The sequence below is a fragment of the Borostomias antarcticus genome (genome assembly GCF_949987555.1).
Source record: "Borostomias antarcticus genome assembly, chromosome: 13".
In the NCBI taxonomy this organism is placed as follows: Eukaryota; Metazoa; Chordata; class Actinopteri; order Stomiiformes; family Stomiidae; genus Borostomias; species Borostomias antarcticus.
Window position 1 is genome coordinate 20695254 of NC_140246.1, and position 19780 is coordinate 20715033.

At 43.4% G+C, this 19780-nt stretch overlaps 1 protein-coding gene across 1 annotated transcript; it reads left to right on the forward strand.

Moving 5' to 3' along the window:
- Positions 1-5020: 5020 nt before the first annotated feature.
- Positions 5021-19780, forward strand: LOC311316918 (aldo-keto reductase family 1 member D1-like; the record flags this gene model as incomplete). Its single annotated transcript, XM_084447875.1, has 9 exons — positions 5021-5127; positions 13007-13174; positions 14525-14641; positions 14797-14874; positions 15177-15299; positions 17179-17288; positions 19169-19334; positions 19558-19640; positions 19738-19780. The coding sequence occupies exons 1-9, from the start codon at positions 5035-5037 to the stop codon at positions 19778-19780; spliced, it is 981 nt and encodes a 326-aa protein (XP_084304001.1). The 5' UTR covers positions 5021-5034.

Consider the following 19780-nt stretch of genomic DNA (forward strand, 5'->3'; position numbering starts at 1 on the left):
CCTGCATCTCTCTGTTGGCAACACAAGAGGCAGTAGTCCCAGCACACCAAAATCAAGAAGGACAACAACATCAACTCGCTGATCTCCACTGCACAAGTAGAGTAGTGGTCAGAGCATTGGACTCCCACCTGGGAAACCAGGGTTCATAGACCCAGTGGGGATGACTTTATGGGAATATACCCCAAACCTCCACATGTTCATCCTTTCACTCCAACCTTTACCCCTTGCCTTATAGGTAGGGATGGGTCTCGTTAATTTTTATTGATAGTCCTACTGATACCATTATTGAGACTGCTTAAAAGAGTAGTAAAGGGAAAATGCATGTTTAGCCCTGTTTTAAGGTTACTTATGATCAGTGTTGGGGAGTAACAGATTACATGTAACGCCGTTACGTAATCAGATTACAAAAAAACAGTAACTGTAATCCGTTACAGTACAATTTAAAATATGTAATCTAGATTACAGTTACATTTGCATAGTAACGGGGATTACAGGCGTGATAACAATCACCCCTCGCCTCCTCATCAGTTTTACAAAATAGCTTTAAAAAAAAAAAAAGAAGTAGGCTAGTAATACCAATTGCGCGCAGCGCGCCAACAAGATTCCCACTGATGTGCTCGTTGGAACACAGCTGCCAGACAGACAGCGAGCAGCACGGGCATCATGGCAGAAATACCGCAATGTGCATTAAAATCCTGGAAATACCAGCATTTTTTTTAATTTACCTGTCACAGAACCACAACAATATTACAGCACAGTGTAAACTATGCCTCCCAGCCACCTGCCTCGACGGCCAAGGACTCAATGTCCAACCTGAAAAAACATTTGCCGGTAAGTTAACGTTAGCTAATGTCAAACGTTAGGGTAGCTAACGTTAACCTTACTTCCACTGACAGCTAAATTAGCTAGAAGTAGGCTTCTACAGTATAGCACTAATGTTCAACCAGAAAACCAGACCCAAGCGCCCATTCAGATTATTTTCACTCAATAGTGCCTGTCGGTGTTATGGTGCGTTCGTTTGTGGTCGGAGGTGGCAAGTCGCAAGTGGCAAAATACCTACCTCCGACCTGTGTGCATTCGAGCTATAGCGAATGATACGATGATGATATGATATGATATTGACATCAGCCGGCAACTGGAGGCTGAAAAACATCCGAATTTGCGACGAGGAAGTGCGAGTTCATGCAGCGTTTTATTTAATCATTCCTAGTAGCAAGTCGCAATTTGCCACCTCCCAGTTATAAACGAACGCACCATTATTCAAGAGCTATAACTAACTGCCTGGGAAAACTGGTCAGTGGGTGCTTTATCCATAATATATAAGGCTGTGTCCACTGGCAAGCTGTATAGCTGAATAGCGCCAATCACAGAATGCATTAGAGCTGGAGTTTAGAGCTGGCTCCGACGTTTACACCTAACGTTAGCTACATTAGCAACGAGTGTCGTGTTTTGCAGACCAATTAACTAGCCCAGGCAAGATGACACGCACCCTAACCTCTTGGCATTAACACTTGCTCTAACTGGGCGGGCGCTGTGCAACTGCTGTTAAGCTATGTTGTCAGCTCTAGAACACAGAAAAAGAATAAATAATGTAGGATTTCTGGTGAAATACACAGTACATTTTATATCTGGTGAAATACACAGTACATTTTATTTAAAGTAATCCAAAAGTAACTGAAAGTAATCCCTTACTTTACTTTTAAATTGTGGTAATCGGATTACGTTACTGACTACAATTTTTCACAAGTAACTTGTAACTGTAAGGGATTACTTTTTAAAAGTAACCTTCCCAACCCTGCTTATGATCATATACAATGGTTCAGATCAAAACGTTGAAAAAACTAGCACTTTTGAGAAAGTCTGATAATTGCTCTACCACCGTTTAGGTCATACAATGGATGTGGTTGAGCACCTTGAAAAATCATTCAAAAACACGTTAAACTCTCGATTTCAAAGACAAGAAGCTCACCGAGGGGGTAATTGGTGTCCGTTGGTGTTCTGACATCAAATTCGCCACAAAGTATGAATCCTGTAGGGTTTTATTGATCATTTTATGAAATACATTGACTTGTATTGTAGCGACCGTTGTAGATGTGTAGATCAATACGCAGAGGGGATTCAGGAAGTGGAACTACTTACGGTAGCTATTATTATTGTTTATGTTGCTAGGCTACCTAGTTTGCGGAAGTTTACACACGTATGTGCTACGACTAAATAGTTCTATGCTAAATATTTAAAAAAGCCTTTCCAGATGAACTAGAATCTTACTTTATGGCGAATTATATGTCAACTAACACCTTGGTGAGTTTCTTGTCTTTGAAATTGAGAGTTTAACATTTTTTTTGAATGATTTTTCAAGGTGCCCACCCACATCCATTGTATGACCAAAACAGTGGTAGAGCAATTATCAGACTTTCTCAAAAGTGCTAGTTTTGTCAACGTTTTGATCTGAACCATTGTACTGTATATGATCATAAGTAACCTTAAAACAGGGCTAAACATGCATTTTCCCTTTACTACTCCTTTAACGATTCAAGTCTTTATCGATCCCACTATCGATACCCTACTTTTCTACTATTTGATGGAAAGACCTAGGCTAGTAAGGCTACTTATTTAGAAAAGCGTTTGTATGTAATGTTATGTATATTTTATATGTAGGCTATTAATTGTGTATCTATTTCCTTTGATGGTTTCAGCACATTGAGGTTGCTTTCAAATGGCTTTATAAATAAACTTAATGAGTATAACTCATCACTATGCCCTCCAAATGTTCTTCTTTCAAAAAGAAGTCAAACCTATGCCATGGTTTGACAAACCTCAGACAAACCTAAGGCAAACCTATGCCAACCGATTGCTAGACTACTAACGCAATCAATTGGTTGTGACGAGCAGCTTGCTAACGTTAACCAGCTAGATAGTGCTATAGCATTGTACATGCAAGTGCTATGCTATACACTATTAGGCTATTTTACGTTGACAGTCCTTAAATCTAGATGTCTTCTTTGCAAGCTAGATTCCCTCTGTCATCCGCTTGCTGAAGGCTACAAAAACGTCTTAGTATAACTTAGACTACAGTGTGTCATTCATTCATTCATTCATTCACTAGTTGTGCCTAGTAATGTAACGTCACTGCACCGAGCTAGCAAGCTAACGGTAGCTTAGGCACAAGGACAAGGACTTCAGGACAAGGACTTCAGGATAAATCACATAGTGGTTCATCCGAACAGAAGCCCTGCAGTCTGGTCTTGCGCGGGCTTATATTCAAGCAATACACAGGTATGTCGCTTCCAGGGATGTGATTGGCTAACCCATCTGTACACGTCATAATAAATGGCAGGCATCATCAACAATGGTCACGAGTTGAGACACGTGATATGAGAAAAGGCGGTAAATCTTGCAGGGACAATGGAACAAAGAATGGTTATTCTGGAGCAGACAACGTCTAGGTGTGTCGACCTCCTGGAGGTCATCCTGTCATAAATGAGGTTAGCACAGCTATGTGAAAGGTTGAGGGAGGTGGTGAAATTACAATTTCTATGACAACCGCAGATGGATTTAAATGACGTGACTCGTCTCACGAGATTTTAACATTGACATTGCGTTATTATAGGACGTGCTAGTCTCGATAGCAGAATCGATAAGCTCGGGTCTGCCTTTTTATCGAGTTTCTCAAAATCCTCGAACCGGGTCTTAATAGAACCGGTTTTCGAGACCCATCCCTACTTATAGGTCAGATCCTGTCCCAACCCCAACCCTTATTCCAACCCCAACCCACACTAGGAACTGGAAGAAGGACACCAAAACCAACCCGCTGATCTCCACTGCACAAGTAGAGTAGTGGTCAGAGCACTGGACTCCCACCGGGAGACCGGGGTTCAAGACCTGGTGGGGATGACTTTATGGGACTATACCCCAAACCTCCACATGTTCATCCTTTCACTCCAACCTTTACCCCTTACCTAAATTCCTAATCATTCAAAAACATGTTAAACTCTCAATTTCAAATTTCAAATTGAGTGTTTAACATGTTTTTTTTAATGATTTTTCACGGTGCCCATCCACATCCATTGTATGACCAAAACAGTGGTAGAGCAATTATCAGACTTTCTCAAAAGTGCTAGTTTTGTCAACGTTTTGATCTGAACCATTGTATATGATCATAATTAACCTTAAAACACGGCTAAACATGCATTTTCCCTTTACTACTCCTTTAAGGTTGTCCTTAACTGGTGAACAGGTCCTCCAAATATTAGGCTATTCAGTATATCAGATTCAATATACTTCATACTTCAGTATACAGTATTCGGACCAATGCCAAGTGAGTAAAATAAAAAGTAGATTTGTTTTCCCTTACTTTTATTTTGAAAGTCCTTGAAAGAACGCTACCGGTAAGTTTAATTTCACACCGCTTGAGTGGCAACTGGTAGTGTGCTGTGTCCTGATTGTAAACTGCAAAAATGCACACAAAAAACACGAACATTTTGCCCCCTCGGTTTTTTGGGGTTGCATGACGTACACCCCTGGTTCCAAGAATGTATTCATTGGCATTTAGGCCTATGTATTCCCTAGAACCAAAGAGTATACATGTTGTATAGGAGTAGGCTATACGGTTTGCTAGAGCTACCATTCAGATCGCGCTCAGAGTCAGACAGCGGGTCAACTCTCCCTCCCACCGTGCGAACAGATCATTGATTCGCCTGCTTGCCTGCTATCAAGGCAGTTGCGAGAAAATAAAATAACTCATCGGATTTTTGTCAATGGGAAAATGTTTTTTCGGCAGATGTTTGCTTACAACACGTTTGAACTAAGAAAGCAGTTTCGTATTTACACTTATAGTATTTATGCAGTTTAGTTTAAGAAATCCCCGTGGATACCCTGCAGTAAAACACGGAAGTGTTTTGGTTGTCAGCACGGACTGAAACCACATCTGTCTAGCAGATGTCTCAGTTACACAATGTTGAACAGTGTATGGTGACTGGAGGTATTTCCCCATCTTTTGAAAAGCAGGGCGAATCTTTCCCGTATCACTGGAGAATGGAGTTGACAGCTAAGAGTCATTCCATCCTTCTGAGCGATGGCAACAAAATACCCCTGATAGGGCTGGGAACCTATGGAGATCCTCACACGGTAAGTGACAGGGAAAGAGCGACATCCGAAAGCTATTTGAACGGGAACATGATAAGAAACGAAAGAGCGTAGCCTGTACTGTAAAACATCGCCTAACCCCAACCTTGAGAGTACATTACTGGCAGCAGGGACTGGCAACAGTATTCTACTGTTTTTTGGACCACGTTACTATGACAGTAGAATAACTGGGTTTTACGGTCATTTAACAGTATTTCCGTATATTGGAGGCTATATTGATGGTAGAATAACTGGGTTTTAGTAACGGAACTGCAACACAGTCTAGCTTGGAAAAAAGTACTTAGCAAGTATTTTGCACGTTTGTAAATGTGACCTGCATGGTAGTGGAAAAACGACTTTTTTTGTACAGCCATTTAATCAGAGCATATACATTACACACAAAAACATGTAGCAAACTACACACACTGCATTTATTTAGGGCTCCCCCCAATTTTTTTTTTTATAGCTGCTGCGTAGCACTGGATCGAGGCTGGGCGTTTTGAGGAGGAGGAGACAAATGACAATGAGGGTCTCTGCCCCGTCCACATATTTAAACCTTCTTAAATTAAATAATATCTTTAAAATCATGTGTCTGAAAATCCAAACAGTACAGTGCCTGAGTAGGCATGGTTGGCTGGTTGATTCTAGGGAAAGGGATGTCTGGGGCCCCCTGCAGGGTTGCCAGATTGGTGTGATGTTTTCCAGCCCAATGAGTGCTCAAAATCCGCCCAATGTGATAAAAAACCGCCCAAATATTATAGTACATAATACATAGCAGTGCATGCTAAGAAAAATGCCTTTCAGTTGAAATACCGAAAATAATAATAACTCGTGGTAAACTGCAACACACGCCTACACATGTCACACACAGCCTACGACAGAGAGAAAGATGCGTAATCCCATCAAATAGTCAAAGAAATGATAATGCAGACAACAAATTATAATAACACATGAGAAGCATGGCTATATCATGAATAGAGGACAAGATGACAAGCTAGATAACAAGCTTTAGTGGTGACAAGAAACCGCTAGAGAATGTGACAAGTGGACTAGGCTACACAACTTCCAATGGTAGGCCTATATAACCACCTGTATAACCACCCATGAATACCCTGCCTGCTCGCCTACAATAACCGAGTCAGGAGTGTGACACTCAGGCAGGCAAGCAGGCAGAGACACAAGTAGGCTAATGCATCACTCAATGATGCGACATCCAGAAACACCTGCTGTATAGTATTAAGTAAAAATGTCTTACCTTCACGCCGAACAGGCCAGGAGTCCATTCCAACTTCTAACGTAACTCGTAAATGTAAAACTATGTAGGCCTACATGTGGTGAACTTGCTAATTAGCAAGTATTAATAGATGGTTGAGTCAAAGCTCCCCAACAACTGTCGGGGAGGGTGGAACAGCCGTCAAACCGCTCTGTTAGACCGAGCGCACGTCCATGAGAGCAGAAAGCAGCAGTAATCCCATGCGATTTCTGGCATTATCTTTAGCGTCACTTGGGAAAATTCTCTCTCCACATGAGCATTTGATATGGGCAGAGTGAGCAATCTGATTGCGCCAAGTGCCACATCCTGAAAGCACAGATTTCCTCCGGCATCTTTAAAGGCCTCTACCTCCAGACAAAAGGCATCGATGCGGTGATCATGACAGAAACCTGCTGATCCCACATCCCCAAATTGGCATCTTTAGGTTTCTTCGGGGGTAGCTAGCTAGATTTGACTCCGACCTCGACCTCGACCTTCTCCTTGACCGTGTGAATCAAATGCATTGAACAGGGAGATCTCCCTCACCCCTATTGGACAGGTGCACATCTCCCACCCTATTACTAACATCATTGGATAAAATTGAAACGTCTGTCCCGCCAGTTTTAAAATATATATATATATATTTTTAAACGCCCGCCCAATGCTATTTTTTCCAGCCCACCCGCCCAATGCTATTTTTTCCAGCCCACCCGCCCAATGCTATTTTTTCCGGCCAAACGTGATCAAAAGAAGCCCAATTGGGCGTGAACCCGCCCAATCTGGCAACACTGGCCCCCTGCTGGAACTGCTGCCTCTGCGACCCGATTCCGGATAAGCGGATGACGATGGATGGACGAGAACAAAATAGTGCACATGCAGCTTCCACTGCCTCGGTTTACTCTGGCAAATGGTCTGCTTTTACGCACTGGTGTGGAGAAAGGGATATCGCTCCCAAGTCCTGCTTGTCTGAGACGATTTTGGAAATTCTGCAGCACCTGATGGATCATTGTGACGGTTTAGCGGCATCCATTAGTAAAGTGTATGCATGCGCTATTTCCGGGTGTCATAAGGGGTTCGCCAAAACTACGGTTTTGGGCATCCTGGGCGACTGGTGTGCGCCGTCTTCACCCAGTGCGTAAAGCTACGGCACCACCTTGGGATTTGCTCTTGGTTCTGAACACGCTGTGCGCCGTTTGAACCATTGGAGCAAGTTTCTCTCAAGTGGCTTTCTTTCTTTCTTTTTTATTTTTTAACAATATGTTTATTGATTCTCTCAAAAACATTATAAATAGTGCATCCCTGTACAGTATATCCAGCCATAAGCTTACACGAAGTATGCATACACAGCAGTACACACAGCAGTACACACAGCGGTACACACAGCAGTACACACAGCAGTACACACAGCATTGTATAATGTATGCATACACTATACACTCATATTTTGAAAAGCACAGTCAAAATGTCACACCCAAGGGATATAAACAAATATACAGAGACCACCTAAAACAACATGTTTAAGGAAAATTAAATAATAAAGACAACAAAAGTCTCTCTTTGCCTTTAGATGATCTTATTCTAAATGGGTAACCATTAGACCAAATGCAAACAGTCATCTTATAGTTTTGAAACCCTCATCCTACTGCCCCCCACCACACACTTCTCTACGCTTCTTCTGACTCTGACTAAATATTTCCCAAGTCTCCATGTTCGATGAAATATATGAATGGGCCCCATATCCTTTTAAACATTTCCGTTTGTTTTTGTGTGTTGGCTGCAAGCCGACACACCAAGAAGAGGGAATCCTATTTGTCGCTCCCTTCTTCTTTCTTGTTGTTGTTGACCTGCAGTTCTATGCTGCTACCACAAGAGGCAGTGGTCCCAGAACATCAAAACAAAAAGACTCCACAGAATTCCCAGGTCAGCGGTGGCCGAGTGGATAGTGCGCTGCCTATCACCGTGAAGGTTGTGAGTTCAGTCCTTGGTGTGGACATACCAAGGTACCATGACATATTTTGTCACTGGATGTGGTAGAAGTTATGTAACGAGCGTGGGTCATATTTGTTAATTAAAGACCCTTTTACAGCCTAGTCAGCACAAGTATGCGCACGCATTCTTGAAACAGTAGCAGAGGAAGACAGACAAAATCACCATTATTAAGCGTACGGACTGGACTGAGGAAATCATCAGAAATGCCTGCGTTTGCGGTGCCCATTTTATATCAGGTAAGTTATTTTGACTACCTGGTTTCACTGGAATGTCTGGTTGAAATGTAGCCCTTCTCAGTCCCGTTGTCGCATTCCGCTCGCTCATGCCAGACAACAGTCCTTTGCTGGTCCATTCACTTTGCCGTCAAAATAAATCGGTGTCGGCCTAGTTAGGAGAGGCGCTCATATTTAGCCTACAAGTGTCAGATAAACATGAAACTTCACTTACCTAAGCAAAAGGATCTATTTTAACAAATGCTGGGTTGAAGCTTCAAAGCACCGCCACCACCACAGAAGAAGACTACCTCAGAAAAATAATTTCACTCGGACAGAACGCGTCTAAATAAGTTATTTATTGGTAGCGCCGAGGCTTCAAAACCCAGCATTTGTTAAAATAGAGCGTTGGTCATAATTGTTCATTATAGACCCAGCTATGTATGCACGCGCATTCTTGAAGCAGAAGCAGGGGGAGACAGACGAGTTCAGAGCAAGCCGTATTTTAGTGCAAAGACTAGTATTTTATATACCATCAATATGTCTGGCTGTTGCGTCTACGGGTGTAGGCTACAAATCGGCGCTCTAGTGGCAAACTTTATTCGTTTCAAGAGGAAACCGGCCTTTTCAGAACTGGAGTCACCTGTGGCTAAGCGTAGCCTACGGACTAGACTGAGGACATAATCAGAAATACCCGCGTTTGCGGTGCCCATTTTATATCAGGTAAGTTATCTTCTCGTCCCTATAGCGCCCTAAAATACAGCTTGTTGGTGGACACGCAACCGTATGCATTTCAGATTGATCATGTTGGCAATGTGTGTGCATTTGCTGCTATGTGAGAGATAAGGACCTGTTGTCGCATGTCGTTGACAAGCTTCCCCTTATGGTGTCAGAACGATGTCTTATGAATGCGATGTTATTATGTTAAATACAGTAGCCCAGAGATGGTTAGCACTGGCAGGGCTATTTCAGTTTGATAAAAGGCCTTGTGGTGTTTGAGCATGAGTTGTCGTAGGCCTTTTCAGTCCTGTAGTCGCATGCTCGCTCATGTCATGCGAAGTGAACGGAGGTCGAAAGGACTGTAGTCTGGCATGAGCGAGCATGCGACTACAGGACTGAAAAGGGCTAGAGTTGTCGTACCCTAATGGACTTCGTTTTGGTGCGGAATTATAGTTGTTTACGTTTTGATAGGAACAATTAAATTGTCCCAAGTGTTGCAAATTATTGGTACTCCTACCAGTGGCGATTGCTCCTATAAGCCAGGGTAATCCTGGCTTACCCATACAAATCCAAATAAAACTTGATTTGAAAACTTGATCATAAGCCATCGTTCTGACACCATAAAGGGAAGCCTGAAGTCGACTTTCAGACTGTTTTGACTTAAATGCGTCTTGTATTCTGCCATATCGCTTCATTTTCATCCGTGTTTAGCGTTTTGGTAGTGCTCTGTCGCCCCCTACAGTCCTCATGAAAATACAGTCCACTTTACGGTCCGTTGACACCGGTCTTGCTAGCTCGTTATTCACTTAACATTGTAGGCCAGATCAAATGATTCTAGCTTACGGAAGTCAAGACCAAATCAAATCAAGACCTGGAGCAGTGGGCTTTTATCGTCCTGTCATTCTCTTCGTGGTGCTTGGCCATTGTTGTCATAATAGCTCTGTAGTTTATTTAGTGTGTCCCTAAAAGCTTGGTTGTTTTGGCCTAATTATTGCCCTCTTATTGGCTCGCTCTCAAATTATTGGCCTTTGTTGATGTGTTTAAAAAAAACACCAGTAGCCTAGGCTACTATAGTTTTCCTGTATGTTTTTACATATAAATGCCAATGCTCAGCGCCCTTCTGGTGTTGTGAAACCCATCAGGGCATGCTTTGATAGCGCACCCCCCAAAAAATCGTGCGTGCTGCGCGTGCGTGCGTGCTTCGTTGGTCCTTGCTTACCCGGTTCTAGGACCCACCAGACTCCACTGACCCCTACGTGCGTAGTTTCTCTCCCTATCTGCGTGTGTGTACTGGGTGTGCGGGCGGGTAGGGAGGGGGTTGGGGGGCATTGGGAGTAATAACAATGTCGGAGAAGACCCTGTGCAATTAGACTGACTGTTGACTGGCACAGCTTTAAGTGGTGATGGAGAAATGAGCTTAATGTATTGATGCTTTTTTGTATATCACCTAGTATAGCGTTCGTCTGGTTATCACTCCCTCCGTCCCTCCCTCCGTTACTGCGGACAATGTTGGCCTGCATTTCTCTGTTGGCACCACAAGAGGCAGTAGTCCCAGAACACCAAAATCAAGAAGGACACCAAAATCAACCCGCCGATCTCCACTGCACAAGTAGAGTAGTGGTGAGAGCATTGGACTCCCACCCTGGAGACTGGGGTTGAAGACCCGGTGGGGATGACTTTATGGGACTATACCCCAAACCTCCACATGTTCATCCTTTCACTCCAACCTTTACCCCTTGCCTTATAGATCAGATCCTGTCCCAACCCCAACCCATATTCTAACCCCAACCCACACTAGGGACTGGAAGAAGGACACCAAAACCCACCCGCCGATCTCCACTGCACAAGTAGAGTAGTGGTCAGAGCATTGGACTCCCACCCATGAGACCGGGGTTCCCGGTGGGGATGACTTTATGTTATCATCAGTGTAACTGCTTTAGCCACTGACCGCTACCATTAATGTTATGGAAGCTGCTGCTAGTTGTTATTAGCCCATGAGCTAACTGGCTATCCCACTCTTATTGTGCTGGATTAGCATTGGAAGCATTGGAACTGATGTGTCCAGGTGACAAGATCCATCTTTATTTATCAAACATCACCGTCCTACCAGTCCCACACAGAAACAAGCCAGCCAACACACATAAGCCAGGCTGGACCTGGCCTGGTTTTTCCAAGGGCAGGTTTTGAGACATTTCCCTAAACCATTAACTTATTTGTGGTCTTTTTGTGTTCTTCCATGCAAGAGCCATTAATCGTTTTGCTTTGCAATAGACATATCTAAAAAAAATGTGCTCACTTTTCTGTAAACCATGCCCATTCAGATACAGGCCCAGAATGAATAACTTAGGCTCCAAGGTCAGTTTTATAGCTAAGATTGTTTCTATTGTAAGTTTCACCTCATCCCAGAACATTTGTATCTTTTCACATTGTCACATCCAGTGCCATAGAGTGCCCCTAGACTGCTCACACTTCATGCAGTCATCTGGAATGTTGCTGTTAAATTTATTCAATTTAACTGGAGTAATATACGCATTAACCAGTTATATTGTAATAGTTTTAGGCGGGTATTACCTGTTTGTTTTTGGCTCTGAGCATGCCACTCTCCACTCCTCCATTGACATATCCTCTTGTAAGTCCTCCATGTCATAAACCGCTTTTCAGAGGATTCAGGAGAACCACTTATCAGTAAATCATAGAAACTAGTTATAATACTTTTTCCAAGACAGTTTTTTGACAACAACATCTCGATAGGTGAGAGGGTTGGTTGGATGAATGAGTGGTTAGACTTTGTATATTGCAATGTATTTTGTTTGCACTGTATCTGGATTTTGTATTTGCACAGTTTTTTCGTATTTTGTATTTGCACTGTTTTTTGTACTGCATTTGCACTGTCCTGTCCTGCACCCTGTCCTATGTCGTCTGCAACAGCATATGCCTCAACCCTAGTCAAACTCCTAGTATGTGTGAACCATATACATGGCTAATAAAACGGATCTTGAATCTTGAATCCGGCAAGTTTCTTCAAGTACTTCTTGGAATACTTTGTCTGGTAGGCCGACCAGATTTGATCTCTCATTTTATCTTTATCTGGTAGCGACAAACTTGATAGAACCTGATACAAAACCAGATCCAACCAGATCCAGCTCTGCTCCCACGAGGGCCTAGTGGGAGTGATTGAGTTATTAATACTTCCGACCCACCACCAAAGAGCAACTACTACCTCTCCATAAAGCTACACTTTTAATCTTGAATTATGGGACTAATTCTCGAGTAGTTAATAAATAGTCATGAACCCAAGTTTCTTGGGCCGAGGTCTGCGCTCGCCGCATGCCCTTTCCTACTTCTGTCTGTCTTCAAATCACCACTGGAGGGAAATAAAGTGAGGGGGTGCGTGAGTTTCCAGGGGGAGGAGCTTACAGTCACAGAACTGGTGCATTCCATCAGCCCACTTTAGAATGACTAATTAATTAAATTGCTCAGTGTGACATTGAAGTGACTTATAATAGCTCACAGACAATGTGTTATTAAATGTACTGTGCCTTAACTGGAAACAAATTCAATAGGCCAAAGAGCTTAAAAATGCGGTAACAGACAGTTTACACGGATCACATTCCTCAAGAAGTTAAAAGTAACATTGCTTTTATCCATCCAAAGCATTACATTTAAATCTGCCTAATTATTTCAATTACTCACTGAATGTTGCTAACAGACCCCTAAAGGGACTGGATATGAGGCGGTGAAGCTGGCTATTGAAGCTGGATACAGACACATCGATGGAGCGCTGGTGTACGTCAATGAACATGAAGTGGGCCAAGCTATCCGACAGAAGATTGCAGATGGAACTGTGAAGAGAGAGGACATCTTCTACTGTGGAAAGGTGTGTGTGTGTGTGTGTGTGTGTGTGTGTGTGTGTGTGTGTGTGTGTGTGTGTGTTTTATGCCCCCAGCCTCTAGTAGAGTCTAGAATGCCCTTCCAGAGAATCTAAGAGGTCCACAGTCTGTGGCTCTGTAGTACGCTGTAGTCTGTAGTGTTGTTGTGGCTCTGTAGTACGCTGTAGTCTGTAGTGTTGTTGTGGCTCTGTAGTACGCTGTAGTCTGTAGTGTTGTTGTGGCTCTGTAGTACGCTGTAGTCTGTAGTGTTGTTGTGGCTCTGTAGTACGCTGTAGTCTGTAGTGTTGTTGTGGCTCTGTAGTATGCTGTAGTCTGTAGTGTTGTTGTGGCTCTGTAGTACGCTGTAGTCTGTAGTGTTGTTGTGGCTCTGTAGTACGCTGTAGTCTGTAGTGTTGTTGTGGCTCTGTAGTACATTGTAGTCTATTTTGTCATTGTGTCTCTGTAAGGGACCGAACCAGCAGGCAAGAGGAGTCAAAGGCAGATTTTGATAAAGAGGGTTTTTATTTACCCCCCAAAAATGCAGAAAATAATTCACAGGAAAATATGACGAAGTTCTGGGCCCATAAAAGAGGTCAAAGAAACAGTGCTTAACTCAGGATGTATGACCTCCCAAACTGCACAGAATGGAGAACATATATACTGGCCCTTCAGACCATTTAGACACACAAAGGGGTCACAAACAAACAAGACTACTATCTAACATACAAATAACAACACAGGACAACTCCTCCAAAGGTTAACTTATTTATAATACACTATTAACCAAAACCATAGTATCAAACCTAATAAATTCTAAAGAAACAAACTAAATATCTAAATCTAGTATAACACTCGCCCCCATGATGTACTGGGCATTTGGTCCAGCCTCATTGGCCACTTCTTCATTTAGCCGCTCTGGTTCTGGGCCGCACCTGTTTGCTCCAGCCCGGCAAGATGTCCTCCAACAATGGCGCCCCCAGCATTAAATCAGCTGTGTGGCTGTGAGTGCAGCCATTACGTCTCTCTCTGGCTCTGTGGGACGCTGTAGTCTAGTTAGTTTTCAGTAGCTTACTGTAAAGCTAAATATTTAATGTTTTATAATGTTTTATGTATCCAATATAAACTGCTACTATGATGCTAACATATAGTTACCACCCTCCAGGTAAAATATATGATATTTAAATGTCTGCTATGTATGTGCTATGTATGTTTCTATCATATAGCTAATACAGTAGTCAACATTTTCCAGGAGATTTCTCGATTGTCTTGTAAGAGAGTTCAGGGAAGAATTTGTTACAGCCCTTCTGTGTGAAGTGCATTGTGTTGCGTCTGTGTGTGAAATCTGTGAATCTCTGTAGCTGTGGAATACTTTCCACCCCCCGGAGATGGTGCGGCCTGCGTTGGAGAGGACTTTACAGACCTTACAGCTGGACTATGTGGACCTGTACATCATAGAAATGCCTACAGCCTTCAGGGTAAACAATCCGTATCAAAACTACCATGTGCATTATGGGTAAGGAAATGCCACTCATTTGATAAGGATAGGCGTGCAGTGTAAAGTGAGGCCTTTGAGACATCTGTTTTTCCCTGTATCATGTTTGTGTCTGAAAACATACTTTACTTTCTGAAGCCAGGAGACACATTCTTCCCAACGGATGAGAATGGAAAGTACATTTACCATGAGACAGACATCTGTGCTACATGGGAGGTGAGGACCTGACCCTGATCAGCTCAGAGATGCAGCCTTGCGCTGATATGCACTGGAGCATCATGGAGCAAGATAATATGCTATGTTTTTATGATGCTCTGTATATGTCAATGTTCAATAACTGCAATTTTAATCGTATACAATTCGAAAGCTCTGGGACTGTAGATCTATGTGTTGTAGATAATTTACTGAAACAACAAAGGTCAAGGGTTAGTAGCCAAAGTCTGACTCATACTGTAATGACGGCTTGTTTTCTTTCTATGCACTTCAATAGAACTGAGAACTGTGTTTCTGTAAAACAGGCTTTGGAGGCATGCAAAGATGCGGGCCTGACCAAATCTCTGGGAGTTTCTAACTTTAACAAGCGACAGCTGGAAATGATCCTGAACATGCCCGGCCTGGAACACAGACCCGTCTCTAACCAGGTAGACATATCAAACAGACCCGTCTCTAACCAGGTAGACATACCAAACAGACCCGTCTCTAACCAGGTAGACATACCAAACAGACCCGTCTCTAACCAGGTAGACATATCAAACAGACCCATCTCTAACCAGGCAGACATATCAAACAGACCAAGGTCTAACCAGGTAGACATATCAAACAGCCCCGTCTCTAACCAGGTAGACATATCAAACAGCCCCGTCTCTAACCAGGTAGACATACATATCAAACAGCCCCGTTTCTAACCAGGTAGACATGCATATCAAACAGCCCCATCTCTAACCAGGTAGACATATCAAACAGCCCCGTCTCTAACCAGGTAGACATATCAAACAGCCCTGTTTCTAACCAGGTAGACATATCAAACAGCCCCGTTTCTAACCAGGTAGACATATCAAACAGCCCCGTTTCTAACCAGGTAGACATACATATCAGGTGAGCTCAGGTCAGAGGCCTCTGCCCTCAACCTGATGGCTGCTGGGACAAAGGACCTCCTGTGGCGCTCAGTCCTGGAACGCAGCGCGATGAGCCGCCCACTGCGACTGCTGCTCTAACCAGGAAGACATATCAAACAGACCCAGTCTCTAACCAGGTAGACATACCAAACAGACCCAGTCTCTAACCAGGTAGACATATCAAACAGACCCAGTCTCTAACCAGGTAGACATACCAAACAGACCCAGTCTCTAACCAAGAAGACATATCAAACAGACCCCGTCTCTAACCAGGTAGACATATCAAACAGACCCGTCTCTAACCAGGTAGACATATCAAACAGACCCGTCTCTAACCAGGTAGACATATCAAACAGACCCATCTCTAACCAGGTAGACATATCAAACAGACCCGTCTCTAACCAGGTAGACATATCAAACAGACCCATCTCTAACCAGGTAGACATATCAAACAGACCCATCTCTAACCAGGCAGACATATCAAACAGACCATGTCTAACCAGGTAGACATTAGTGGATGACAGCCTGAGGTCAGACTCCCACCCCTTCCCTAGAGAACATTTCTTCACATCTTTTCATGAGAGTTTGACCACAGGCTGTCATCATCCTAGACACCATGCAGGATGAGGTATGGACTCCAGTTACAGAATGTGGAAATGTGGAATGTGGAAATGTCTGTCTCAGAGTTTTGTTCAGGAAAGATTCAATGCCAACGTTCTAAGGGTGCTTCACACCTGCCTTGTTTAGTTTGGGTAAACCGTACCAAAGTTCGCTTTCCCCATTGGTGCGGTTCGTTAAAGCAGGTGTGAATGCAGCCATCGCACTCAGGTGCGCACCAAAAGGACCGTACCGAGACCTCCTCGAAGAGGTTAGGGAACTATCACGAGGTCTCGCCTTGACTCTTAAATAGATTAGCAGATGAGCTTTAGTAGGCCTAGCTTCCTTTTTGTTAATATTAGATTGGGGTAAAATCAAAATGATTATGAGAACGCTTGAAAACGTCATCAACAAGGGACAGCTCCACTAACGATGTACCTTACGATGCATCTTCAGACGCCCACTAAGGGATAGTCTGGGAAACACTCGTTTGCCAAGATATACCTTAAGAAGCGTCGTAGATCTCCAAGGTAGATCGTATCTGGGAAACGGCCCAGATCTGTTGTGATCTTATTATTTTAAAAAACGCTTTGAGATTTTGCATAGACTGGAGGAGCTGAAACTCAAGACTTGGCTCAAATACAGGACCCCTTATGACTTGGGACTTCACTTGAGATTCCAAGGTGAAGACTTGAGACTCACTTGTAACTTATAAGATAGTGACTTGGTCCCACTTCTTGTAAAAACCTATGGCTACATGTTCTTGTCCACAGATGGTGACGTGTAGAATAACTTGTTTTGCACACAGGTTGAATGTCATCCTTACTTCACTCAGCCCAAGTTGCTTGAGTACTGTCGGCAGAAGGACATCGTCATGGTGGGATACAGTCCCCTGGGGACGTCCAGAGATGCATCCTGGTGACTAGAGATACTACAGATACCCTAATGACACAGGGGTCAGCGGCCTTTACTATCTGAACCTTAACCCTAACCTTGGACTAACACTAACACTAACCCTAACCCTGGACTAACATTAACACTGACACTAACATTAACCCTAACCCTAACACTGTAGATGCCCTAACCACTATAGATGCTTTAAAGGACAATGCTAGTTTTTGACAACCTGGACCTTATTTACGATATATTATAAGACGTTTGACTCACAGAGATCACTTTGGTGTAGTTCGGAGGCATGTAGAAGAAATTTAAAATCCAGCGCGAGCCAGTATATCCATGTAATGGCGGTGGTCGGGGCACCGAGAATGCAGTTTCTAAAAATCTATTTTCTGCCGCGAAACGGTTGTTTTCATCAATCTGTCTTGATGAATCGCTAGTTGTGCTTACATAGAGCGTAGGCCTGTTGTGGTTTTTCACATGCCTCTGTAATATGATCTTTAGAAACGTCTTTAGACACAAAATAGCTTCCTCACTTGCTCCAGCACGCATGCGCACAGCGTGTTGGATCCACTCGCCTCTCTCTAGATCCTCCTCTACCCGCTAGGTGGATCATGTGGAGCTGCCCTCTCTCTAGATCCTCCTCTACCCGCTAGGTGGATCATGTGGAGCTGCTCTCTCTCTAGATCCTCCTCTACCCGCTAGGTGATCATGTGGAGCTACCCTCTCTCTAGATCCTCCTCTACTCGCTAGGTGGATCATGTGGAGCTACCCTCTCTCTAGATCCTCCTCTACCCGCTAGGTGATCATGTGGAGCTACCCTCTCTCTAGATCCTCCTCTACCCGCTAGGTGGATCATGTGGAGCTACCCTCTCTCTAGATCCTCCTCTACCCGCTAGGTGGATCATGTGGAGCTGCCCATGATGGCCCTTTGGTCTGATGTTCAGCTCCACTTGGGCTTCACCCCTTGATCTGTATATATTGTATATATTGTTGTGTAGATACAGCTTGCAGCATGTATCTCTCTTTTACTATCTGCAGTAGGCTAAATGTCTGTTCCTACTCCCTACATCTTGTCTCTAGTTATTGAGAATACAGACTAATTGTTATGTACTGTTACTGAGATATAGATACTTATAAGAGATAATTGTATATTGGTCCTTGCTGTTTACTATGATCACTTGGGTGTTGTATGTAACATAACTATGCTGAGTGCTAAGACCTCCTGTGTATGCTCTAATTAGACCTGACGTCATGCTGATTAGCACCAGGTGTTCTCTGTCACCCTTGGGTGTAGCCTTTATAAGGTGTGTCTCCCCATGCTTGTAACAAGACTGTGATGAAGGCTATGGCCGAAACATTGTTCTTTTAAATCGTTTTTTCGCATCTAGACCAGAGTGTGCGGTGTCTTTTTCTTTTCAATTTTGTTCCCCGTCTCCTGCACCTCTCTTAGCTTTCCAGGTGTGCGTTTTCTCCGTTTTTTCTTTAAGACTGACTCTAACACTAACTCTATAGATGCCTTTACGACTGACCCTAACACTAATGCTATAGATGCCTTTATGACTGACCCTAACTCTATAGATGCCTTTACGATTGACCCTAACACTAACTGTATAGATGCCTTTACGACTGACCCTAACCCTAACGCTATAGATGACTTTATGACTGACCCCAACACTAACGCTATAGATGCCTTTATGACTGACCCTAACACTAACGCTATAGATGCCTTTATGACTGACCCTAACCCTAACGCTATAGATGACTTTATGACTGACCCTAACCCTAACGCTATAGATGACTTTATGACACGGAAGAAAGAAACTGTTTTTATGTTTTTAAACTATTTTTAAGGAGCCATTGACGAGCATGAAATATAGTGTGCTGGTGTGAATCAACAGGGTGAACCTGACGTGCCCCCCCCTGTTAGAAGATGAGCTCTTGGTATCTATCGCCAACAAGTACAAGAAGAGCACAGCTCAGGTGGCCCTGCGCTTCAACATCCAGAGAGGGGTGGTGGTCATTCCCAAGAGCTTCAGCCCACATCGCATCAAGGACAACTTTCAGGTCTGTGTAGTGTGTGGATCTAACCTAATCCCTTCTATTAGTTCACTGTAGCTGACGTGTGGCGATTGCTTTGGTACCCACTGGATGTTTGTCCAATTTGACTCATGTTCTGTAGTCTGTCCAATCCTGACTAGACCTTAATGACTACAGTATAAATGTGCAAACTGATATCATATTGTTATCGAAGTCAAACGACTGACTTCTCTTCCATGTTAAACTGTAGATATTCGACTTCTCCCTCTCTGAGTCTGAGATGAAGGTGATTGAGGGCCTAAACAAGAACATTCGGTTTGTGGAGCTTCTCATGTAAGTTGTCTGCTGACCGCTGCTGACTGCAGTGTCTACTCCCATTCTGCATCTGTGTTCCTGTAACGTGTCTCATAAGAATGCTTTGACTCAGCAGGTGGAGTGACCATCCTGAGTACCCATTTCATGATGATTACTAG